The 27447-nt window shown below is 43.2% G+C and overlaps 1 protein-coding gene across 6 annotated transcripts in view; it reads right to left on the bottom strand.

Moving 5' to 3' along the window:
- The window catches only part of LOC121547394 (transmembrane protein 94), a 43209-nt gene that overhangs the window by 13469 nt on the left and 2293 nt on the right, over window positions 1-27447 (bottom strand). For 5 of the 6 annotated variants that reach the window (XM_045209872.1, XM_045209870.1, XM_045209869.1 and 2 more), the window contains 10 exons: window positions 15199-15321; window positions 14734-14861; window positions 9194-9330; window positions 8770-8984; window positions 6735-6886; window positions 6132-6234; window positions 5957-6043; window positions 5658-5774; window positions 5505-5561; window positions 984-1088 (listed from right to left, as the gene is read on the bottom strand). In XM_045209872.1, the coding sequence (XP_045065807.1) occupies window positions 984-1088; window positions 5505-5561; window positions 5658-5774; window positions 5957-6043; window positions 6132-6234; window positions 6735-6886; window positions 8770-8984; window positions 9194-9330; window positions 14734-14861; window positions 15199-15321 (1224 nt within the window). The remainder of the gene's footprint in view (window positions 1-983; window positions 1089-5504; window positions 5562-5657; window positions 5775-5956; window positions 6044-6131; window positions 6235-6734; window positions 6887-8769; window positions 8985-9193; window positions 9331-14733; window positions 14862-15198; window positions 15322-27447) is intronic. The other variant, XM_045209873.1, reaches the window with a different exon arrangement.

Genomic DNA, 27447 nt, shown 5'->3' with positions numbered 1-27447 from the left:
CTACTAATACATCAAACTTGCCAGGCAGTATATTAACTATCTGCTATCTAACTAACTACCCAACGTTTAATGACTTGATTATTCACATCATTCTTAGCTAAGTGGTATAGTCGTTGTGCGTTTCAATGGACATTGTCAATTCTGGCTATCTACTCCGATTTCAGAGCACTCTCACGCAGAATAACTAGTGAATTTACGAACGCTCAACACCCGTTGAATATGGCCGGTGTCAGTAAACGTCAGCAAAAAAAAGCGTCATTAAATTGTGGCCAGCAGCACAGTAAGTCACCAACGCTATTGATAACATGAAAACAGCCTAACCAGCTCTGCTAGGGCGAGTAAAATGGTCAGAGTGAGGTGTTCTCTCATTTGTGTCAACCCTACTCCTCGGCCAGAGCGTCCAGTGTGCGCTCTGAACGCTCCGAGAGCGAAAAGATTTACGAACGCACAGAGCGCACTCTGGCACTCCAGATTGAATTTACAAAGACACCTAAAATCGTAAAATGTTTAGCTAGTCATTTGTTATGCTAACAAGCGAGCAAGAGGTTGCATAGCAACAGCATCAACTTCCAGTAGACGGGCGAAGCTCTAGTACGCTCAACTGAAACGATACCGTTCGTTTACAGTATACTAAAATGAACTAATAGTATATAGTATATACTCATTATGTAGTATACAGTATGTTAGTATGGGTATTCGAACAGCATAAGAGTGCCAAAATGAACACTGTTATACACACACACTGAAGAACAACACTGTCTATGGACTGGGGTTAGGCAGGATAATATATAATGTTATACTGGGGTTAGGAAGGATAATATATCATGTTATACTGGGGTTAGGAAGGATAATATATCATGTTATACTGGGGTTAGGAAGGATAATATATCATGTTTGTCCACACAACACCTAGAGAGAGCGAGAGAGAGAGCGAGGGTTACACGCACATGCACGCATGTGCACACATACAAACTAGTACTTACAGTGACAGAGCCTAGTGTGTGTAGCAGGCTGGAGGTGTAGCAGAGTGTCTGGGACTCTCCCTTCAGCATCCCCACCAGGTGTCTCCACACACACCGCAGCATCTCCTGCACATGCACACACACACAGTTACGCTACATCACATTTTCACACTACTGAAAAGATAGATATACAAGTCATAGATTACTCAATTTTGTGTTTGTCAGACATTTAAAAAAATATCTCAAATCTGGTCTAATGTTGAAGAGTGCACATCCCTCAACATTGGTTGTGTAGATCTCAATCTGAAATGAATGGTGAAGATACAGTGCATACGGAAAGTATTCAGACCCCTTGACCTTTTCCACATTTTGTTACGTTACAGCCTTATTCTAAAATGAATTACATCGTTTTTTCCCCCTCATCAATATACACACACACACACACACACACACACATACCCCATAATGACAAAGCAAAAATAGGGGTTTTAGAATTTAAAAAACAGAAATATCACATTTACATAAGTATTCAGACCCTTTGCTATGAGACTCGAAATTGAGCTCAGGTGCATCCTGTTTCCATTGACCATTCTTGAGCTGTTTCTACAACTTGATTGGAGTCCACCTGTGGTACATTCAATTGATTGGACATGATTTGGAAAGGCACACACCTGTCTATATAAAGGTCCTACAGTTGACATGCATGTCAGAGCAAAAACCAAGCCATGAGGTCGAAGGAATTGTCCGTAGAGCTCCGAGACACGATTGTGTTGAGGCACAGATCTGGGGAAGGGTACCAAAACATTTCTGCAGCATTGAAGGTCCCCAAGAACACAGTGGCCTCCATCATTCTCAAACGGAAGAAGTTTGGAACCACCAAGACTCTTCCTAGAGCTGGCCGCCCGGCCAAACTGAGCAATTTGGGGATAAGGGCCTTGGTGAGGGAGGAGACCAAGAACCCGATGGTCACTGACAGAGCTCAAGAGTTTCTCTTTGAAGATGGGATAACCTTCCAGAAGGACAACCATCTCTGCTGCACTCCACCAATCAGGCCTTTATGGTAGAGTGGCCAGACAGAAGCCACTCCTCAGTAAAAGGCACCTAAAGGACTCTCAGACCATGAGAAACAAGATTCTCTGGTCTGATGAAACCAAGATTAAACTCTTTGGCCTGAATGCCAAGCGTCACGTCTGGAGGAAAGCTGGTACCATCCCTACGGTGAAGCATGGTGGTGGCAGCACCATGCTGTGGGAATGTTTTTCAGTGGCAGGGACTCGGAGACTAGTCAGGATTGAGGGAAAGATGAACGGAGCAAAGTACAGAGAGGTCCTTGATGAAGACCTGCTCCAGAGCACTCAGGACCTCAGACTGGGGCAAAGGTTCACCTTCCAACAGGACAACGACCCTAAGCACACAGCCAAGACAACGCAAGAGTGGCTTCGGGACAAGTCTCTGAATGTCCTTTAGTGGCCCAGCCAGAGCCCGGACTTGAACCCGATCGAACATTTCTGGAGAGACGCGAAAATAGCTGTGCAGCGACGCTCCCAATCCAACATCGCAGAGCTTGAGAGGATCTGCAGAGAAGAACGGGAGAAACTCCCCAAATACATGTGTGCCAAGCTTGTAGCGTCATACCCAAGAAGACTTGAGGCTGTAATCGCTGCCAAAGGAGCTTCAACAAATTACTGAGTGAACGGTCTGAATACTTATGTAAACATGATTTCAGTTTTATATCTTTAATACATTTGCTAAAATTTCTAAAAACTTTTGCTTTGTCATCATGGGGTATTGTGTGTAGATTGATGAGGGAAAAAAACAATTTAATCCATTTTAGAATAAGACTAAAGTAACAAAATGTGGAAAAAGTCAAGGGGTCTGAATACTTTCCGGATGCACTGTAAGCATCATTATATTCCTCAATCAAAAACCTGCAGAAATTCCAAAGACTATGCACACTATTGACACATTGAAATCCATAATAATGTCTTTAAAAAGCTAATTTTCATGAAAGAACGACTTTTTCAAAGTGAAAAGGCAGGGCCTACCGAAAAACATTCAATCAGTCAAGACTTGCAACTAAGACAATTGAGTAGAGCTGATACCATAGTATGGGAGGACAGACTGCAGGGTTAGACGAAGCACATTAAATAGCCTTTATGCTCTGTTGCAGGCAGTATCATCTACAGTATAGTGAGCTGTATTACTAGTGGCAAAGTGGAAAATAAATCATCTCAAGAACACCTCAAACTTTCCCAAAAGGTTTGGAACCTCAATGCGAGTAAACACCGTATTGGTAGACGTCTTGTGTCTGACCTAATACTCTCAGATGCTTCCTTTCCTTATGAAATCATATTACTCCCACCAATTACGTCCTGTCCAGAATAGTGATCATCAAGTAAAGCACTTGAGGAAAGGACATGAGGAAAGGAAGCTGTTTGAGAGTAAAAGGAGACAGCTAGTGGGGCTGATTTTGCCATCATGCATTGCAAGCAGGCGAGCAGAGGTGGCAGGCACAGGCTAGGGGCCAATCCAGAACCAAGCTCGAGCCCTTCCCCTTATAGCGGGAAGGGGGCTGGCGGTTAGTTCATGACTGGGCCAATGTGTCAGTAACAGAGCAGGGGGCTGGTGGGGACTGAGGTTCGTGGGGGTCGAAGCGTTACGTGATCAGGTGAAGAAATGTTATGAGGACAAATTGCAAAAAGAAGATTAGTCAAATTTGCCCTCCCATCAGGGAAGATCTGATTGGCTGACAGATAGAAATGCCGAAGAGACAAGATACACTACCGGTCAAAAGTTTTAGAACACCCACTGATTCAAGGGTTTTTCTTTATTTGTACTATTTTCTACATTGTAGAATAATAGTGAAGACATCAAAACTATGAAATAACACATATGGAATCATGTAGTAACCAAAAAAGTGTTAAACAAATCAAAATATTTTATATTTGAGATTCTTCAAAGTAGCCACCCTTTGACTTGACAGCTTTGCACACTCTTGGCATTCCCTCAACCTGCTTCATGAGGTAATCACCTGGAATGCATTTCAATTAACAGGTGTGCCTTGTTAAAAGTCAATTTGTGGAATTTCTTAAGCCAATCAGCTGTGTTGTGACAAGGTAGGGTTGGTATACAGAAGATAGCCCTATTGATAAAAGACCAAGTCCATATTATGGCAAGAACAGCTCAAATAAGCAAAGAGAAACGACAGTCCATTATTACTTTAAGACATGAAGGTCAGTCAATACTGAACATTTCAAGAACTTTGAACGTTTCTTCAAGTGCAGTCGCAAAAACCATCAAGAGCTATGATGAAACTGGCTGAGGACTGCCACAGGAATGGAAGACCCAGAGTTACCTCTGCTGCAGAGGATAAGTTCATTAGAGTTAACAGCTTCAGAAATTGCAGCCCAAATAAATGCTTCATAGAGTTCAAGTAACAGACACATCTCAACATCAACTGTTCAGAGGAGACTACGTGAATCAGGCCTTCATGGTTGAATTGCTGCAAAGAAACCACTACTAAAGGACACCAATAATAAGAAGAGACTTGCTTGGGAAAAGAAACACGAGAAATGGACATTAGACCGGTGGAAATCTGTCCTTTGGTCTGATGAGTCCAAATTTGAGATTTTTGGTTCCAACCGCCGTGTCTTTGTGAGACGCAGAGTAGGTGAACGGATGATCTCCGCATGTGTGGTTCCCACCGTGAAGCATGGAGGAGGAGGTGTGATGGTGTGGGGGTGCTTTGCTGGTGACACTGTCAGTGATTTATTTAGAATTCAAGGCACACTTAACCAGCATGGCTACCACAGCATTCTGCAGCAATACGCTATCCCATCTGGTTTGCACTTAGTGGGACTATCATATGTCACACCTCCAACACACCTCCAGGCTGTGTAAGGGATATTTTACCAAGAAGGAGAGTGATGGAGTGCTGCATCAGATGACCTGGCCTCCGCAATCACTCGACCTCAACCCAATTGAGATGGTTTGGGATGAGTTGGACCGCAGAGTGAAGGAAAAGCAGCCAACAAGTGCTCACCATATGTGGGAACTCCTTCAAGACTGTTGGAAAAGCATTCCTCATGAAGTTGGTTGAGAGAATGCCAAGAGTGTGCAAAGCTGTCATCAAGGCAAAGGGTGGCTAATTTGAATAATCTAAAATATATTTTGATTAGTTTAACACTTTTTGGGTTACTACATGATTCCATATGTGTAATTTCATAGTTTTGATGTCTTCACTATTATTCTACAATGTAGAAAATAGTAAAAATAAAGAAAAACCCTTGAATGAGTAGGTGTTCTAAAACTTTTGACCGGTAGTGTATCTCGTCATGCCAGATGAAGAAAATAAAATAAAATAAGAGAAAGGATGCCAAACTAAATAGATGATTGGAGTCCTAAACTCGAACAACAAAAGAAGATGAGTGAGGGTGTGTGTGTGAGCTGCGTACAGGGTTTCATGGTGGGAGGTGCAGTGGCGAGAGCGGGCAGCGTAAGGACAGGGGGGAGGGCAAGAAGGGAGGAGTTGAGAGGTTATACCTGGGAGGACACCACTTCAGTGTAGCTGCTTAGAGTATCCTCAGAGAACTTAGCAAGCTGGGGTGAGAGAAGAGGCTAGTTAAACCACACAGGAGCCTCTGTGTCTCGCATGGCACGTGTGTGTGTGTGTGTGTATGCGCATGTGTGTCTCACCAGGCCAGTAGGAGAAGCTCTGCTGGACTCAGCCAGGACGCTAGCCTCTCCATAGGCATTGACCAGCACCCACATGACAGGAAACAGAAGGGGAAGGATGGGCAGCACTCCCATCAGCTGGAATACACACAACACAACACTTATTACAATAGGGAGAATCTGCTATTTCTGGTATATATCTTATTTCACATCATCTCTGGATGAGATTCTGTCCCCACAGGTTAAGCCTACCCTGCTATATCATGTATGAAAAATAAGGAGAAGAGGCCCAGCCAAGAAGATGTGTTGAGTCTCCATACCTGCAGCTGGATGAAGTTGAAGCGTCCAGGAGTGAGGCTGGGGGCGTCACAGAAATAACGCACTGTATTCACAACCAAGAACGCCACCTATAGAAGGTGAGAGGCATGACATATGAAGGACTGCATCCAGTAGATATAAAGAAACTGTGCATGCGCGTGTGTGCTTGTGTCTCACCAGTACTATAGGGCAGGCGAACCTGGCCATGATGGACTGCACGGTGAACCTCTCATTATCCAGGGCTGTGATTGGTCGAGACAGAGCCAGGTCCAGACTGTTCCTGTAAAGTACAGAATGGAATTCAGCCAGGGGTGTCAGTCATTTTAGATAACTTTATGGGACGGTTTACTGGACCTATGCAGATTAAGCCTAATCCTGGACTGAAAAGCATGCCGTTTAGTGCAAGAGTAGGCTTAATCTGGGTATGGGACACTGCTTAAAAAGGACACACTGAGCAGTCACAATCACAAGTGACAATTTCAGGCTTCCTTTGACTCTAGTTTCATGATTTGCGCAAACTATCCTTGAGTTGAATTCTTGGACCTCCAATAACAATAAACTTGATTTGTATAGCGCTTTTCAATACAAGTAACAAAGTGCTTCACATCATAAAATAATCAAATAAAAGTACTAACAAAGAAACAAAGACGGGAGGAAGGAACATGAAACTAGATTGTTGGATAGCAAACTAGCTAGTGGTGAATTATTACCCCAAACTCATTCACCTCACAATCAAAGTTTGTCAGACTGTCCAGCCTCAAAAGTGGACGCATTACTCACCTGACACTGTCGAGGATGGGGGTGCGGACCACCCTGAAGAGGCGGTGCTGCTGGGGGCTCTGGGGACCCCTCTTCTGGTCCCCCCGGGGGGAGGGAGGAGGGGAGAGAGGTGGGAACAGGTCACCTGGCTCCAGAACTATATGCTCATCATCCTAGAGAAAGGAAGGGAGATGTTGAGGATATAGGGAGTGAATACAGGTGAGAGACATACACTACCCTTCAAAGGTTTGGGGTCACATAGACATTTCCAAGTTTATCATTTTAAAAGGCTAATTGATCATTAGAAAACCCTTTTGCAATTATGTTAGCACAGCTGAAAACTGTTGTGCTGATTAAAGAGGCAATAAAACTGGCCTTCTTGAGACTAGTTGAGTATCTGGAGCATCAGCAATTGTGGGTTCGATTACAGGATCGAAATGGCCAGAAACAAATAACTTTCTTCTGAAACTCGTCAGTCTATTATTGTTCTGAGAAATGAAGGCTATTCCATGCGAGAAATTGCCAAGAAACTGAAGATCTCGTACAAGGCTGTGTACTACTCCCTTCACAGAACAGCGCAAACTGGCTCTAACCAGAATAGAAAGAGGAGTGGGCGGCCCCGGTGCACAACTGAGCAAAAGGACAAATACATTAGAGTGTCTAGTTTGAGAAAAAGATGCCTCACAGGTCCTTAACTGGCAGCTTCATTAAATAGTACCCGCAAAACACCAGTCTCAACGTCAACAGTGAAGAGACGACTCCGGGATGCTGACATAGGCAGATTTGCAAAGAAAAAGTCCAGTGTCTGTGTTCTTTTGCCAATCTTAATCTTTTATTGGCCAGTCTGGGATATGGCTTTTTCTTTGCAACTCTGCCTAGGTCAGCATCCCGGAGTCGCCTCTTCACTGTTGACGTTGAGACTTCTGTTTTGCGGGTACTATCCTGTAATCGAACCCACAATTGCTGATGCTCCAGATACTCAACTAGTCTCAAGAAGGCCAGTTTTATTGCTTCTTTAAAATCAGCACAACAGTTTTCAGCTGTGCTATCACAATCGCAAAAGGGTTTTTTAATGATCAATTAGCGTTTTAAAATGATAAACTTGGATTAGCAAACACAACGTGCCATTGGAACACAGGACTGATGGTTGCCGATAATGGGCCTCTGTACGCCTATGTAGATATTCCATTAAAAATCTGCCGTTTCCAGCTACAATAGCCATTTACAACATTAACAATGTCTACACTGTATTTCTGATAAATGTGATGCTATTTTAATGGACAGAAAAATTGCTTTTCTTTCGAAAACAAGGACATTTCTATGTGACCCCCAACTTTTGAACGGTAGTGTACACATACCTCATCCTCTCGCCGTACCTTGATTTTGTATTTGTATTTATTATGGATCGCCAAGGCAGCAGCTACTCTTCCTGGGATCCAGCAAAGTTAAGGCAGTTACACAATTTTAAAAACATTACAATACATTTCACAACACATTAAGTGTGTGCCCTCAGGCCATTACTCGTCTACCACATATCTACAATACAAAATCCATGTGTACGTGTGTGTATAGTGCGTATGTTATCATGTGTTTGTGTACGCATGCGTCTGTGCCTGTGTCTCTCTTCATAGTCCCCGCTGTTCCATAAGGTGTATTTTTATCTGGGGTTTTTCAAATCTAATTTTACTGCTTGCATGAGTTACCTGATGTGGAATATAGTTCCATGTAGTCATGGTTCTATCTAGTACTGTGCTGGACTTGGGGACTGTGACGAGTCCTCCGATGGCATTTCTTGTGAGGTATGCATGGGTGTCCGAGCTGTGTGCTAGTAGTTTAAACAGACCGCTCGGTGCATTCAAAATGTCAATACCTCTCACAAATACAAGTAGTGATGAAGTCAATCTCTTCTACCTTGAGCCAGGAGAAAAAAATGACTGATGCCTCTGAGGAAAGCAATGCCCTCCTGTCCCGGTCTCAGTGCTATGATGTCTCCCTCTACCCGTCCTCTCCTCCCTCCATCCCTCTTTTCCCATTCTCTTCACCCCTCTCTCCATACCTTGATGCCTCTGAGGGAAGCGAAGGCCTCCTTTCCTGGACGTAGTGCTATGACGTCTCCCTCCACCAGTAGGGACACAGGCAGGTTGACCAGCTTGGAGTCGCGGTAGGTCCAGTGGAGCGACCAGGAGGGGGAGGAGGGGGTGTACAGGTCAGGGTAGAGGGAGGGAGACCACCTCACCCCATCACCCAAATCCGCCCAGCCCGACAGGTAGTCTGGAGGAGGGAGAGTGCGGAGGGTAAATTAAAAGATAGGATCACAAAACAAAAATGGTGGAAACATGCCAACCTCAAGTAAAGTAGTGTTAATTTCTCAATGTTTTCCCTCCATTTAAATCTCCAACTGTCCTAATGTCAACTATTCTCCTCCCTATCTCCTCCCCCTCTCCTTCTTCCTCCATCCCCCTCTCCACTCTTCTGTTCACCGTTGAGCTGATTGATGATGCTGTTGAGCCGGTGCACCATCTCAGTCTTCCTCAGCCTCTGCTGTCGACCAATCAGCATGAAGCTCAGCGTGAAGAGCAGGAGGAGGGCCGCAGCGTTCACCAACTCTATCCCAGAACTAGAGAGAAGAGGACGATATGTCAATTTTCACTCACTGTTTTGTCTTCCTGTGTTTCACAATCTTAGTTCACCTTGAGGTATCTCTGATAGGAATATTTGGGTTGAAGTTACAGAGGAGCAGTGTAACTAATAAACACTAAGGCTGGCCCAACTGTAACCGACGGTTATGGATGAAGAACATCCTGAAAATAAAACGAACAGCTGACTGAAGACGGGACCGCCAGGCATTCGTGAGGTTGAGTCGGTATTTGCGGAAACATGGACTCTTAACAATGTGATGAAACTTTGTTGCTCCTTGCTGAACTTTGCTGCTCTGTGCTGTAGCAAACGAGTCTTCGGTTGCCTAGGCCAGTGTTTCCCAACTCCGGTCCTCGAGTACCCATAACAGTACATCTTTTTGTTGTGGACAAGCACACCTGATTCTACTCGTCAACTAATCATCAAGCCCTTGACAAGTTGAATCAGGTGTTTTTGTCCGAGGCTACAATAAATGTGTGTGTAGTTATGGGTACTCGAGGACCGGAGTTGGGAAACACTGTTCTAGGCAACGCCCCTCTCCCTTCAGCAGCAGCACACATCAAAAATAATGAATAGAACGGGCATGGAACCTCTAACCCTGGCAATTTGACTGGTAAACTCATGGATACACTCGCAATGGCTGCCTGTTACTTTGATGCAATAATTTCCATGGTAATGTAGAATGTTCATTCAAATGATGCTAACTGATGTGGCTCATGCAATGGAATGCATTTTTTGTAAATCCAGTTGAATCAACAAATCACAGCACATAGAGGAGCATCGCATTAGTACACTTCTTGCTTTTACTTCCTGCTTTGCTCCCACGGGTACACTCGGCAATGGCCACCAGTCCACACATTATGCCATCATTGAATGGAATGGGGATGCCAGTTCTATTTCTATGGCAGCACATGCAATCATGAGCGGAGGAGAGGAGAAAATGTGTGTCTTAAAAAAAAAAAAGGGTGACACTTTCCTTGACACCCAGCGTCATAACGGTCATAACTGCTGACATTACCTGTGATAATATTGTCATAACACTGTCATGACACATATTTAGACCTGTTGTGGCATATATTGCGTTATTTTATGGCTGGTTATGGTTATGACACCTACATAAGAGTGTAAACCCCCACAAAACCTACCACGGTAGTTCTTTTATGGCTGGTTATGACACCTACGTAAGAGTGTCAAAATCCACAAAACAAGGCAAAACATTCCATTACACCATAGCCTACCTGTCAACAGTATTTTTATTGACCATATTACATTTTCATTTTAATTACGCACACATTGATGTCAGACATGTACCTACCCCAGTGCTCTGTTGCTAATGACTGGGATGAATGCAGGAGCAGATTTCAGGAGCAGGACAAGACACCCTCTTTTTGACTGATGACTGATATAAGGGCATGTACGTGATAGGCCTATCTGGCATACAGTGGGGAAAAAAAGTATTTAGTCAGCCACCAATTGTGCAAGTTCTCCCACTTAAAAAGATGAGAGAGGCCTGTAATTTTCATCATAGGTACACGTCAACTATGACAGACAAAATGAGGAAAAAAATCCAGAAAAATCACATTGTAGGATTTTTAATGAATTTATTTGCAAATTATGGTGGAAAATAAGTATTTGGTCAATAACAAAAGTTTCTCAATACTTTGTTATATACCCTTTGTTGGCAATGACACAGGTCAAACGTTTTCTGTAAGTCTTCACAAGGTTTTCACACACTGTTGCTGGTATTTTGGCCCATTCCTCCATGCAGATCTCCTCTAGAGCAGTGATGTTTTGGGGCTGTCGCTGGGCAACACAGACTTTCAACTCCCTCCAAAGATGTTCTATGGGGTTGAGATCTGGAGACTGGCTAGCCACTCCAGGACCTTGAAATGCTTCTTACGAAGCCACTCCTTCGTTGCCCGGGCGGTGTGTTTGGGATCATTGTCATGCTGAAAGACCCAGCCACGTTTCATCTTCAATGCCCTTGCTGATGGAAGGAGGTTTTCACTCAAAATCTCACGATACATGGCCCCATTCATTCTTTCCTTTACACGGATCAGTCGTCCTGGTCCCTTTGCAGAAAAACAGCCCCAAAGCATGATGTTTCCACCCCCATGCTTCACAGTAGGTATGGTGTTCTTTGGATGCAACTCAGCATTCTTTGTCCTCCAAACACGACGAGTTGAGTTTTTACCAAAATGTTATATTTTGGTTCCATCTGACCATATGACATTCTCCCAATCCTCTTCTGGATCATCCAAATGCACTCTAGCAAACTTCAGACGGGCCTGGACATGTACTGGCTTAAGCAGGGGGACACGTCTGGCACTGCAGGATTTGAGTCCCTGGCGGCGTAGTGTGTTACTGATGGTAGGCTTTGTTACTTTGGTCCCAGCTCTCTACAGGTCATTCACTAGGTCCCCCGTGTGGTTCTGGGATTTTTGCTCAACGTTCTTGTGATCTTTTTGACCCCACAGGGTGAGATCTTGCGTGGAGCCCCAGATCGAGGGAGATTATCAGTGGTCTTGTATGTCTTCCATTTCCTAATAATTGCTCCCACAGTTGATTTCTTCAAACCAAGCTGCTTACCTATTGCAGATTCAGTCTTCCCAGCCTGGTGCAGGTCTACAATTTTGTTTCTGGTGTCCTTTGACAGCTCTTTGGTCTTGGCCATAGTGGAGTTTGGAGTGTGACTGTTTGAGGTTGTGGACAGGTGTCTTTTATACTGATAACAAGTTCAAACAGGTGCCATTAATACAGGTAACGAGTGGAGGACAGAGGAGCCTCTTAAAGAAGAAGTTACAGGTCTGTGAGAGCCAGAAATCTTGCTTGTTTGTAGGTGACCAAATACTTATTTTCCACAATAATTTGCAAATAAATTCATTAAAAATCCTACAATGTGATTTTCTGGAGAAAAAAAAATCTATTTGTCTGTCATAGTTGACGTGTACCTATGATGAAAATTACAGGCCTCTCTCATCTTTTTAAGTGGGAGAACTTGCACAATTGGTGGCTGACTAAATACTTTTTTCCCCCACTGTATATTACTATGATGGTTATAATGCTTCTTGACAGTGTCATAAAGTGTCTTTTCTAAGTCCAAGTAAAGAGACACAGGATAGTCATGTGTCATAAAGTGTATTTTCTACAAGTTATTTAAAATATGATTTTAAAAAACATGACTGTAAAGAATTCATTACAACAACAAAGGATTTAAGAAACAAACTTTCAAATGAAAGGAAACTTCTTGGCAGGGAAAAATTAATTTGAATAAATTTGGGTTTAAACACTCTTATGTAGGTCTCATGGCCAGACATAAAATAACACAACAGGTGTAAATACAGTGCATTTGGAAAGTATTCACTTTTACCACATTTTGTTACGTTACAGCCTTATTCTAAAATTGATTAAATTAATAATTCTCCTCATCAATCTACACACAATACCCCATAATGGAAAAACAGGTTAAGAATTTTTTTTCAATTTATAAAAAAACAAAAACAGAAATACCTTATTTACATAAGTATTCAGACCCTTTGCTATGAGACTCGAAATTGAGCTCAGGTGCATCCTGCTTCCATTGATCATCCTTGAGATGTTTCTACAACTTGATAGGAGTCCACCTGTGGTACATTTAATTGATTGGACATTTTTAAATTTTAGTCATTTAGCAGACGCTCTTATCCAGAGAGACTTACAGTTAGTGAGTGCATACATTATTTTATTTTTCATACCGGCCCCCCGTGGGAATCGAACCCACAACCCTGACGTTGCAAACGCCATGCTCTACCAACTGAGCTACATCCCTGCCAGCCATTCCCTCCCCTACCCTGGACGACGCTGGGCCAATTGTGCGCCGCCCCATGGGTAGGGGACATGATTTCCATGATTTGGAAAGGCACACACCTGTCTATATAAGGTGCCACAGTTGACAGTGCATGTCAGAGCAAAAACCAAGCCATGATGTCGAAGGAATTGTCCATAGAGCTCCGAGACAGGATTGTGTCGAGGCACAGATCTGGGGAAGGGTACCAAAACATTTCTGCAGCATTGAAGGTCCCCAAGAACACAGCGGCCTCCATCATTCTTAAATGGAAGAAGTTTGAAACCACCAATACTCTTCCTAGAGCTGGCCGCCCGGTCAAACTGAGCAGTCAGGGGAGAAGGGCATTGGTCAGGGAGGTAACCAAGAACCTAAATGGTCACTCTGACAGAGCTCCAGAGTTCCTCTGTAGAGATGGGAGAACCTTCCAAAAGGACAACCATCTCTGCAGCACTCCACCAAATCAGGCCTTTATGGTAGAGTGGCCAGACGGAAGCCACTCCTCAGTAAAAGGCACATGACAGCCCGCTTGGCATTTGCCAAAAGGCACCTAAAGGACTCTCAGACCATGATAAATAAGATTCTCTGGTCTGATGAAACCAAGATTGAACTCTTTGGCCTGAATGCCAAGCGTCAGGTATGGAGGAAACCAGGCACCGCTCATCACCTGGCCAATACCATCTCTACGGTGAAGCATTGGTGGTGGCAGCATCATGCTGTGGGGATGTTTTTCAGCAGCAGGGACTGGGAGACTAGTCATGATCGAGGGAAAGATGAACCGAGCAAAGTACAGAGAGATCCTTGATGAAAACCTGCTCCAGAGCGCTCAGGACCTCAGACTGGGGCAAAGGTTCAACTTCCAACAGGACAATAACCCTAAGCACACAGCCAAGACAACGCAGGAGTGGCTTCGGGACAAGTCTCTGAATGTCCTTGAGTGACCCAGTCAGAGCCTGATCGAACATCTCTGGAGAGACCTGAAAATAGCTGTGCAGCGATCCTCCCCATCCAACCTGACAGAGCTTGAGAGGATCTGCAGAGAAGAATGGGAGGAACTCCCCAAATACAGGTGTGCCAAGCTTGTAGCGTCATACCCAAGAAGAGTCAAGGCTGTAATCGCTGCCAAAGGTGCTTCAACAAAGTACTGAGTAAAGGGCCTGAATACCTATGTACATTTAATATTTCCATTTATTTTGATAAATTAGCACACACAAAAAATAATTTTGCTTTGTCATTATGGGGTATTGTGTGTAGATTAATGAGGAAAACAACTATTTCATCCATTTTAGAATAAGGCTGTAAAGTAACAAAATGTGGAAAAAGTGAAGTGGTCTGAATACTTTCCGAATGCACTGTATATGGGTCATGACAGGGTTATGACCATGTCATAACGTGTTATGACACTGGGTTTCACGTAAAGCGTTACCCAAAAAATATTTGTTTGCTATTTGAATGGTTATTACGGTGACTGTAGTAATTTGCATGGCCAATAACTATCATCCAAAATTCCATGACCATCACAGCCCTAATTCACACACACACACACACAGTCAAACACACCTGCCGTGTGGCTGGTCGCCATAACAACAGAGAAGTCCCACCACCACCAGCAGTGTAAGGGCAGCTCCTGGCCAATGGAGACAGGAGTGTCGGTTGCCATGGTGAAGGAAGCTCTTCACCCACTGCTCCTATAATAACATCAACAAACAAAACATGTGTTTGACACATCTCAATACGTGTGTGTCTGTTTTTGGTTATACTATTCTTGTGGGGACCAGAAGTCCTCACAAGGATAGTAAAACAAGAAGTGGGGACATTTCGCCGGTCCCCACAAGGAAGAAGGCTATTTTAGGCTTAGGGGTTAGGTTTACAATTAGGGTTAGGTTTAGGGGTTTGGGGTTAAGGTTAGGTAAAATAGGATTTTGAATGGGAATCAATTGTTTGGTCCCCACAAGGACAGAAAAACAAACATGTGTGTTGTGAGCGCGTGCGTCTGTGTGTATGTGTCCGTGTGGTGGTACCTACATGTGCAGTGGGTCGTTTGCCATGGCCTGTGGTCTGGTGCTGGTCAAGTAGGGTGGTGAGCTGGTCCCTCAGTGTCCCCAGAGCCTGACCAGTGGACAAGCCCAGGGTCCCCACCCCCTCCTCCTGAAACACACAGGCACAGACACACATATCTACTATGAAATCACATTACAGTCAAGAAGGATTCAAACATTTCAATAGGTCACAGATTCATGTACACTGGATACAAAAAGCACCTTCTCCATATAGCTAGGCTGCCCATGACAGCTGACACAGAGCAGTACCTTGCTAGCTGCTTTGCCTTATGCACAGGCACCCACACCTTACAGAAAATAAAATAACAGATGTGCATAATCAACCATTACCCCTTGTTCACATTTGTTGCCCCAAGGTTTTCTGCCCTTCTGTTATATGGTTTTAATAAGCAAATCTCATAGATTCTTGTTTGTTAAATCGTTAATAAGCTAAACTGAATTGTATTACCACTAAGGAGCTAAACTCACTGCTGCCAATAGGATTGTTTGGTTTTATGATTTTAATGAAGATAATCTACAGAGATTATGTTATGCTATATACGTTTCATAATTCATCTATGCACAACGGAAGTGATGCAAACTGCAGAGAAACTACCATATCTAATGTCAGTGGGAACCCAATGTTTTCCCACACTCCCCCACTCCATACACACACACAATTTCATCTCAGCGGTTTTTAAGCTCCACATCCACACAGCTATAAATAACTGACAATTCTCCAGAGTAAGAAAGCCTGCAGAAAACCCTCCAGACATGGATAAACACACAAACGCACCCTGCGCAAAACCCTGTTTTAAGCCAAGCACCTACAAACAATACGCCCACCTGCAAATTGACCTGGATTAACCAAACACACACACTTTCCCCCTCATTGCTCTTCCCCACCCATCAACTCTACGGAGCTTTCATCCCCATTAGGACTTCTTACTTACTATCCCCCTCTTCCGGAACCAAGTTCTCAGCTCCAGATCCAGGACCATGATATAATTGTTCCTTTTCTTTCTCACTTTCTCTTACTGTTGTCTACTCTGTGAACCTGTCATCGATCTGCAGAAAATATTAATATTGTATCCAGGTGTGGAAAGTGTGTGTGTGAGGAGAGATGGAGAGAAAAGAAAGGATCTGCAGGGAGGGAGAGTGTCTGATGACCGGAGAGAAAGTGCACCCAGGGGACTGACGTTAGAGCCTGGGTGACACTGCTTCTGCATCCTCATGCCTTGCTAGCCTGTCTCTTTTCTCTGCCTAGCCCAGCTCTACCCCAGCCCAACACAGAGTGCCGGATAGACTGTTCTGGCTGAATGTCCCGCTGTCTGTGGAGTGGCTGGCTAGATGATACTGCTGATACAGGAGAGTGATCAAGCCAGGTCTGCCAACAGAGGGAATGAGAGAGACAGAGAGAAGGGGAGGGGGAGCGAGTGTCCTCACTGAACCCTGGTCCAGAGAAAAAGAGAGGGGAGACAGATGAAAGCTGAAAGAACAGAAGACATAAAGAGTGCATGGTCGGCAAGAGGAAAAAGGAGATGCAGGAGAGAGAGAGAGAGAGAGAGAGAGAGAGAGAGAGACAGAGAGACAGAGAGACAGAGAGACAGAGAGACAGAGAGACAGAGAGAGAGAGAGAGAGAGAGAGAGAGAGAGAGAGAGAGAGAGAGAAACTGGCCCATCCAGGGTTGTGCTTTGTTCCGTTCCAGCCAACACAGCACATAATACAACCCATTCTGCAGCAGTGGAAGGATAGTGATGAGAGAGACAGAGAGACCTCAGTGAACTTTGGTTCTGATCCAGAGAGGTGAAGAGAGTAGAACAGTGTGAATACACCCACAGAAACACTAGAGTCAAACACAGAGTATATAATTTAGAACATACAGCTGTGGCCAAATATATTGGCACCCTGGCCCTTTTCTTAAATAATTCCTAATTTATTCTAAAATAAGTTGAAATTGAAAAAAACGTTTGGTATCCACACCTTGTTATAGAGCTGGGACAATAAACCGAAAATTATCGACACTGGCCTAACCAACCACTTAACGTTGACATTTTGCTAATATCGTTCATTACGATAAACAACCTATAGGGCCCTCCTAGAGAAATTTGAAGTTTAAAGTGTGTTACAGGCTTTGGTTTTTCAATATACAGTGCATTTGGAAAGTATTCAGACCCCTTGACTTTTTCCAAATTCTTTTACGTTACAGCCATATTCTAAAATTTATTAAATTGTATTTTTCCCCTCATCAACCTACACACAATACCACATCATTACAAAGCAAAAACTGATTTTAGAACATTTTAGAAATATCACATCTACATAAGCATTCAGACCCTTTACTTAGTACTTTGTTGAAGCACCTTTGGCAGCGATTACAGCCTCGAGTCTTCATGGGGATGACGCTACAAGCCTGGCACACCTGTATAGTCGTGGTCAAAAGTTTTGAGAATGACAAGTATTTGTCTTCACAAAGTTCGCTGCTTCAGTGTTATGAGATATTTTTGTCAGATGTTACTATGGTATACTGAAGTATAATTACAAGCATTCCATAAGTGTCAAAGGCTTTTATTGACAATTACATTACGTTTATGCAAAGAGTCAATATTTGCAGTGTTGACCCTTCTTTTTCAAGACCTCTGCAATCCGCCCTGGCATGCAGTCAATTAACTTCTGGGCCACATCCTGACTGATGGCAACCCATTCTTGCATATTAAATGCTTGGAGTGTCAGAATTTGTGGATTTTTGTTTGTCCACCCGCCTCTTGAGGATCGACCACAAGTTCTCAATGGGATAAAGGTCTGGGGAGTTTCCTGGCCATGGACCCAAAATGTCGACGTTTTGTTGACAGAGCCACTTGGTTATCACTTTTGCCTTATGGCAAGGTGCTCCATCATGCTGGAAAAGGCATTGTTCATCACCAAACTGTTCTTGGATGGTTGGGAGAAGTTGCTCTGAGGATGTGTTGGTACCATTCTTTATTCATGGCTGTGTTCTTAGGCAGTGAGCCCACTCCCTTGGCTGAGAAGCAACCCCACACATGAATGGTCTCAGGATGCTTTACTGTTGGCATGACACAGGACTGATGGTAGCGCTCACCTGGTCTTCTCCGGACAAGGTGTTTTCCGGATGCCCCAAACAATCGGAAAGGGGATTCATCAGAGAAAATGACTTTACCCCAGTCCTCAGCAGTCCAATCCATGTACCTTTTGCAGAATATCAGTCTGTCCCTGATGTTTTTCCTGGAGAGAAGTGGCTTCTTTGCTGCCCTTCTTGACACTAGGCCATCCTCCAAAAGTCTTCGCCTCACTGTGCGTGCAGATGCACTCGCACCTGCCTGCTGGCTTAACTGAGCAAGCTCTGCACTGGTGGTGCCCCGATCCCGCAGCTGAATCAACTTTAGGAGACGGTCCTGGCGCTTGCTGGACTTTCTTGGGCGCCCTGACGCCGCCTTCACAACAATTGAACCTCTCTCCTTGAAGTTCTTGATGATCCGATAAATGGTTGATTTAGGTGAAATCTTACTAGCAGCAATATCCTTGCCTGTGAAGCCCTTTTTGTGCAAAGCAATGATGACTGCACGTGTTTCCTTGAAGGTAACCATGGTTAACAGAGGAAGAACAACGATTTCAAGCACCACCCTCCTTTTAAAGCTTCCAGTCTGTTATTCTAACTCAATTAGCATGACAGAGTGATATCCAGCCTTGTCCTCGTCAACACTCACCTGTATTAACGAGAGAATCACTGACATGATGTGGCAAAGAGGGACTTTGCAATTAATTGCAATTCATCTGATCACTCTTCATGACATTCTGGAGTATATGCAAATTGCCATCATCAAAACTGAGGCAGCAGACTTTGTGAAAATGTGGTCAAAAGTTTTGAGAATGACACAAATACATGACTGTATATGGGGAGTTTCTCCATTTCTTCTCTGCAGATCCTCTCAAGCTCTGTCAGGTTGGATGGGGAGCAACGCTGCACAGCCATTTTCAGGTCTCTCCAGAGATGTTCGATCGGGTTCAAGTACGGGCTCTGGCTGGGCCACTCAAGGACATTCAGAGACTTGTCCTGAAGCCACTCCTGCATTGTCTTGGCTATGTGCTTAGGGTCGTTGTCCTGTTAGAAGGTGAACCTTCGCCCCAGTCTGAGGTCCTGAGCACTCTGGAGCAGGTTTTCGTCAAGGATCTCTCTGTACTTTTCTCCATTCATCTTTCTCTTGATCCTGACTAGTCTCCCAGTCCCTGCCGCTGAAAAACATCCCCACAGCATGATGCTGCCACCACACTTCACCGTAGGGCTCCTGAGTGGGGCAGCGGTCTAAGGCACTGCATCTCAGTGCTTGAGGCGTCACTACAGACCCCTTGGTTCGATTCCAGGCTGTATCACAACGGGCCGTGATTGGGAGTCCCATAGGGCGGCGCACAATTGGCCCAGCGTCGTCCGGGTTTGGCCGGTGTAGGCCGTCATTGTAAATAAGAATTTGTTCTTAACTGACTTGCCTAGTTAAATAAAGGTAGGGATGGTGGCAGGTTTCCTCCAGACGTGACGCTTGGCATTTAGGCCAAAGAGTGCAATCTTGGTTTGTCAGACCAGAGAATCTTGTTTCTCACAGTCAGCGCGCTGTCAACTCCAAGCGGGCTGTCATGTGCCTTTTACTAAAGGCCTGATTGGTGGAGTGCTGCAGAGATGGTTGTCCTTCTGGAAGGTTCTCCCATCTCCACAGAGGAACTCTGGAGCTCTGTCAGAGTGACCTTCGGGTTCTTGGTCACCTCCCTGACCAAGGCCCTTCTCCCCCGATGGCTCAGTTTGGCCGGGTGACCAGCTCTTGTTGGTTCCAAACTTCTTCCATTTAAGAATGATGGAGGCCACTATGTTCTTGGGGACCTTCAATGCTGCAGACATTTTTTGGTACCCTTTCCCAGATCTGTGCCTCGGCACAATCCTGTCTCTGAGTTTTACGGACAATTCCTTCGACCTCATGGCTTGGTTTTAGCTCTGACATGCACTGACAACTGTGGGACCTTATATAGACAAGTGTGTGCCTTTCCAAATCATGTCCAATCAATTGAATTTACCACAGGTGGACTCCTATCAAGTTGTAGAAACATCTCAAGGATGATCAATGGAAACAGGATGCACCTGAGCTCCATTTCTAGTCTCATAGCAAAGGGTCTGAATACTTGTAAATGAGGTATTTCTGTTTTTTATTTGTAATACATTTGCAAACATTTCTTAAAACCTGTTTTCGCTTTGTCATTATGTGGTATTGTGTGTAGATTGATGAGACAAAATGTTATTTAATCCATGTATATAGCCAAGTTATCGTTACTCATTGTGTATTTATTCCTTGTGTTATTATTTTTCAAATGTTCTATTATTTCTCTTTTTTTCCTCTCTGAATTGGTGGGAAGTAAGCATTTCACTGTTAGTCTACACCTGTTGTTTACGAAGCATGTGATAAATACAATTTGACTCTTGTTTTTCTATCCTCGTGGGGAACATTTATTTCCATTCAAAAAACCTAACCCTAAGCTTAAAGATTGCTAAAATTCGAATAGATCGCCTAATTTCAAGCAAGTATAGTGTAGAGAATAATTGTACCATCTAAATGGATGTGAAATATATTTTCAATAACAAAAAATATTGTATTTTTAGCTGTTTAAAGCGGGTGTACAAAACCAAAAGACGCAAAAACGAAAAGTAAGAACTGGAAACATAGAAATAGCACACATAGGACAGATCTACTGCTTCTTATATTTGCATTCAATGAGAATGACAAATCTATAACTCACATTTTATTGTGAATTTGGTCAGGTCACCCAAAAAGTTACATATTGCAGCTTTAAAATAGCCTTTGTCCTCATGGGGATGTGGGAAATGTCCCCACGAGGGATAATGTTCCTTGTTTGAATATCCTTGTGGGGAAATTTGGGGACTTCAGGTCCCCACGAGGATAAAATAAAAGGGTACACACACACACACACACCAGTTCAGAAAGTCCCAGCTCATGAGCTCCATCAGCAGCAGATTCTAGTTTAGAATGGAAAATGAATGTGTTTATGCAACAAATTTTTGTGCATTGAAGCGTATCTCAAATAAGCAAAGAGAAACGACAGTCCATCATTACTTTAAGATATGAAGGTCAGTCAATACGGAACATTTCAAGAACTTTGAACGTTTCTTCAAGTGCAGTCACATAAACCATCAAGCGCTATGATGAAACTGGCTCTCATGAGGACCGCCACAGGAATGGCGTTAACCAGAGGAAAAGTTCATTAGAGTTACCAGCCTCACAAATAAATGCTTCACAGAGTTCAAGTAACGGACATCTCAACATCAACTACTCAGAGGAGACTGTGTGAATCAGGCCTTCATGGTCGAATTGCTGCAAAGAAACCACTACTAAAGGATACCAATAAGAAGAAGAGACTTGCTTGTGACAAGAAACACGAGCAATGGACATTAGACCGGTGGAAATGTGTCCTTTGGTCTGGAGTCCAAATTGGAGAGTATTGGTTCCAACCGCCGTGTCTTTGTGAGACGCGGTGTGGGTGAATGGACGATCTCCGCATGTGTATTTCCCACCGTAAAGCATGGAGGAGGAGATGTTATGGTGTTGGGGTGCTTTGCTGGTGACACTGTCTGTGATTTATTTAGAATTCAAGGCACACTCAACCAGCATGGCTACCACAGCATTCTGCAGCGATACGCCATCCCATCTGGTTTGGGCTTAGTGGGACTATCATTTGTTTATCAACAGGACAATGAACCAACACACCTCCAGGCTGTGTAAGGGCTATTTTACCAAGAAGGAGAGTGATGGAGTGCTGCATCAGATGACCTGGCCTCCACAATCCCCAGACCTCAACGCAATTGAGATGGTTTGGGATGAGTCGGACCGCAGAGTGAAGGAAAAGCAGCCAACAAGTGCTCAGCATATGTGGGATCTCCTTCAAGACCGTTGGAAAAGCATTCCAGTTGAAGCTGGTTGAGAGAATGCCAAGAGTGTGCAAAACTGTCATCAAGGCAAAGGGTGGCTATTTGAAGAATCTCAAATACACTTTTTTGGTTACTACATGATTCCATGTGTGTTATTTCATAGTTTTGATGTCTTCACAATTATTCTACAATGTAAAAAAGTCAAAATAAAGAAAAACCCTTGAATGAGTAGGTGTGTCCAAACTTTTGACTGGTAGTGTATATACAGTGGGGAGAACAAGTATTTGATACACTGCCGATTTTGCAGGTTTTCCTACTTACAAAGCATGTAGAGGTCTGTAATTTTTATCATAGGTACACTTCATCTGTGAGAGACGGAATATAAAACAAAAATCCAGAAAATCACATTGTATGATTTTTTAATGATTAATTTGCATTTTATTGCATGACATAAGTATTTGATCACCCACCAACCAGGTTTGAATTCTGGCTCTCACAGACCTGTTAGTTTTTATTTAAGAAGCCATCCTGTTCTCCACTCATTACCTGTATTAACTGCACCTGTTTGAACTCGTTACCTATATAAAAGACACCTGTCCACACACTCAATCAAACAGACTCCAACCTCTCCACAATGGCCAAGACCAGAGAGCTGTGTAAGGACATCAGGAATACAATTGTAGACCTGCACAAGGCTGGGATGGGCTACAGGACAATAGGCAAGCAGCTTGGTGAGAAGGCAACAACTGTTGGCGCAATTATTAGAAAATTGAAGAAGTTCAAGATGACGGTCAATCACCCTCGGTCTGGGGCTCCATGCAAGATCTCACCTCGTAGGGCATCAATGATCATGTGGAAGGTGAGGGATCAGCCCAGAACTACACGGTAGGACCTGGTCAATGACCTGAAGAGAGCTGGGACCACAGTCTCAAAGAAAACCATTAGTAACACACTACGCCGTCATGGATTAAAATCCTGCAGCGAACGCAAGGTCCCCCTGCTCAAGCCAGCGCATGTCCAGGCCCGTCTGAAGTTTGCCAATGACCATCTGGATGATCCAGAGGAGGAATGGGAGGAGGTCATGTGGTCTGATGAGACAAAAATAGAGCTTTTTGGTCTAAAATCCACTTGCCGTGTTTGGAGGAAGAAGAAGGATGAGTACAACCCCAAGAACACCATCCCAACCGTGAAGCATGGAGGTGGAAACATCATTCTTTGGGGATGCTTTTCTGCAAAGGGGACAGGACGACTGCACCGTATTGAGGGGAGGATGGATGGGGCCATGTATCGTGAGATCTTGGCCAACAACCTCCTTCCCTCAGTAAGAGCATTGAAGATGGGTCGTGGCTGGGTCTTCCAGCATGACAACAACCCGAAACACACAGCCAGGGCAACTAAGGAGTGGCTCCGTAAGAAGCATCTCAAGGTCCTGGAGTGGCCTAGCCAGTCTCCAGACCTGAACCCAATAGAAAATCTTTGGAGGGAGCTGAAAGTCCGTATTGCCCATGCCCAGTGACAGCCGCGAAACCTGAAGGATCTGGAGAAGGTCTGTATGGAGGAGTGGGCCAAAATCCCTGCTGTAGTGTGTGCAAACCTGGTCAAGACCTACAGGAAACGTATGATCTCTGTAATTGCAAACAAAGGTTTCTGTATCAAATATTAAGTTCTGCTTTTCTGATGTATCAAATACTTATGTCATGCAATAAAATGCAAATTAATTACTTAAAATCATACAATGTGATTTTCTGGATTTTTGTTTTAGATTCCGTCTCTCACAGTTGAAGTGTACCTATGATAAAAACTACAGACCTCTACATGCTTTGTAAGTAGGAAAACCTGCAAAATCGGCAGTGTATCAAATACTTGTTCTCCCCACTGTATATAGAGAGATTTTTTTGAAAGTTCTCTCTAAATAAGCTTTGTTGCACAATTAAAGTTTAATACACAGCATTTCAAACAGTCAGGAATAATCTAATGAATTCAGGGCTTGTAAGATTATACCTAAGCTAAATATAAGCCTTCCACAACCATGAGACCCAGTAATAAAAGTAATTATTTTATCAAAATAGTTTAACCTGCTTTTTTGCAATAATCACTGATCTGGCTTTCAAGTCTGTCTATGAAAATGCCCTTTTTGTTACAAATTTAACCAGCCTTCTACCAGAAGTTGGTCATTTAGTGGATGTGTATTGTGCATGGTTCTGGTTAAATTTGTAACAAAAAAAGACTTGAAAGCCAGATCAGTGATTATTAAAATCATCCATGATGAGTTACAGGTGCTACGGTTAGTAGTTGTAAAAGTAGTAGTGGTAGCGCTTTGCTAGGTAACGACATAAACAATGCCACTTTATATGAACGTCGCCATGAGTATGTTGTCTCATATATCATGGGCAGGAGAGGCACTAACAATGGGAATTCCAAACCACCCGTTGTATAATGTGAAATATTTGAGTATGGGCATGCCATTTTGATTCCCAGTTACATTGTTTTCCAAATTTGCGCCAAATAGAGATTGTGTGAGCAATAATAGGACCAAAGCATAGTTTACATTGTTTAAAGGATATATCAGTGAAGACCACCTCTTCCAGGGCAATAGGCGACACCATATTTCTCGCTATACTCAAACAGGGGGCAGAAGAAATATGTCTAAACCAATTTAGGATGGGATGAAACGCTAGTGCCTGGAAATACAATTTAACGTTTGGTACGGCTAGTCCTCCTACATCTTTCCCGCTTTGCAAGTTCGTAAATGTTATCCGGGCTTGCTTATCTTGACATATATACTGAACAAAAATATAAAACGCAACATACAACAATTTAAAAGATTTTACTGAGTTACAGTTCATATGAGGAAATTCAGGTCCCCTGTAGCTCAGTTGGTAGAGCATGGCGCTTGCAACGCCAGGGTTGTGGGTTCGTTCCCCAGTATGAAAAATGTATGCACTCACTAACTGTAAGTCGCTCTGGATAAGAGCGTCTGCTAAATGACTAAAATGTAAATGTAAAATGAAATCAGTCAATTGAAATAAATTCATTAGGCCCTTATCAAATGATTTCACATGACTGGGAATACAGATATGCATCTGTTGGTCACAGATACCTTTAAAAAAATGGGCCTCAGAATCTCGTCACAGTATTTCTGTGCATTCAAATTGCCATCGATAAAATGCAATTGTGTTCGTTGTCCGTAGCTTATGCCTGCCCATACCATAACCCCACCGCCACCATGTGGCACTCTTTTCACAACGTTGACATCAGCAAACCACTCGCCCACACAACGCCATACACATGGTCCGGCTTCCAGTTGAGAGGAGTTCTTATATCTTTTTAAAAGGACTCAATCTGGCTTGTTGTGGATTTACAATCAAAGGTGTACAATTCTTTATAGAAACAGGAGAATCTATGGTTGATTAATTTGGGTTCTGATAGTAATTCAACCAATTCAGATTCAATAGTTGTAATATCCGCTAATTGAGCCTTACTGCGAAGCTTGTTAGCCAGTAGACGACTGTGTCCATTACCATGGAAGTAATGGTTGAGTCTAATTCGATGGATGGCAAACTCTGCTCTTTCTTATAAATAGATTTTGTTCTGTCTTGACTTTGAAGAGTGTAGTCGCTACCTGGTCAGAATAAAAGTGTTTGTTGAGAACGCGCTAACGTCGTTAACAACTTTTCCAATTCTGATACCTTCTTTAATTGTGATTTATTCAGCCCAGATGCAAATGCAGTTGCATTGTTTTTAATAAAACATTTAATGGCATCCCATAAAATCTAAGGATCAGACTGAATTTTTGTTAATCATTATGAATTAATTCAATTCAGTTTCAAATTGTTCACAGAAAGTATGATTTTGAAGTAAGGAAACCATCCTGTGGCTCTTTTAGGAGGTTCTGAAATGCGTGTCTGGCAGTAATACGCATGGCGATCAGATAGGCTCATATGTCACATTAGATCATGAGAAATCGATTCGGGAGAATATTTTGTGCCTGTTTGAATAGAAAGTGTAATCTTTTGCATTAGGGTTATGCGCTAGCCAGGCATCAATGAGGTTGTAATCAGAAAGTATATGTTGGAGAGCTTTGGTTGCCTGTGGATTGTAGTTGACCTTATCAGATTTGTCCTGCATGTCCAGAATGGCATTAATTTATTTCCCAATAACCAGATGGAATTCAGTTAATTCTAACAATATGCAGTTCAGAGAATCAAAAAACATAGGATAATATGAATTTGGAGCATACACATTAATAAACACAATTTTCTTTCCATTACGGATAAATTTAAGGAAAGTGATTCTGCCTTCTTGGGTCTTCACCTTTACCAAGAATGGTGATTGAGTTTCTTATGCATCATTATGATCACACCTTTAGTTTTGTTTGGGGCTGTTAAAAACAGCCAGTTTGTACAAATGGTTCACTATTCTATGTGGGTCCTTCTGGTTTCTTGCTAGAATATCAAGACAGCTGGAACACTTGATAGGAATATTAAGGCCTTTCAACTTCCACGAGAGAATAACTAGTGTTGCAATTGTTTTTCTCAAATGTAACTTAGTGTTGATAAGCCCATGGATGTAAAATAAAAAGCATGATCCACAGGAAAACCCACCCATTGGTCGCTCCCCACGCAGAAGACCCTCTCCAATAATCCCCCTCCCCCCCATTTCAAACTACAATACAAGACATCATCAATGTCCCATTAATTTCAGCATAGTCAAAAGGCATAGGCCTAAAGCAAAACAGTAAAAGCACTTAAGATTCTACTCTACCTCCAGAGTCTCTAGAACATCCATGTGCGTCTCCTCTCCTTGAGCAATGTAAAAAAAAGAGCTAATAATTACATAATCCATAGCACATACTGTATGTGGGACCAGAGAGATAGAGGTGGAGAGAGGTGCTCTACTTTGAACCTGTTGAATAAGAGCACTGGCTGGCAGTTTTCCATTCCCTACCCTATCCTACGCCTGGCTGTTGTTGACCCAGTAGCTCATTGTGAAATGCATCTGCTCCTACACTTCTATGTTTAACAAGCATTACTGACCCTGACGATGACTGATAGCACACGCCGGAAATAGAAAGGGAGGAGGGTGAGAATGAGGAAGGTGAGAATGAATGGACGGCGTGGTTTCTGACACTTGTCAACTTATAAACATTCAGCTCACTGCTTTTAAAGTACAAGCTCATGATAATGAGTTGACAGTACAGTCTTTTGTAACACCAGACCAAAAACATACATTTCAATGTGTGTCATGAATAGCCTACATTTCTTGACCAACATCAAAAACCTTGAAGGAGC

The sequence above is a fragment of the Coregonus clupeaformis genome, chromosome 31 (genome assembly GCF_020615455.1).
Source record: "Coregonus clupeaformis isolate EN_2021a chromosome 31, ASM2061545v1, whole genome shotgun sequence".
NCBI classification, from domain to species: Eukaryota; Metazoa; Chordata; class Actinopteri; order Salmoniformes; family Salmonidae; genus Coregonus; species Coregonus clupeaformis.
The sequence above is the reverse complement of the archived record's forward strand: the minus strand, read 5'-3'. Positions and strand labels throughout refer to the sequence as shown.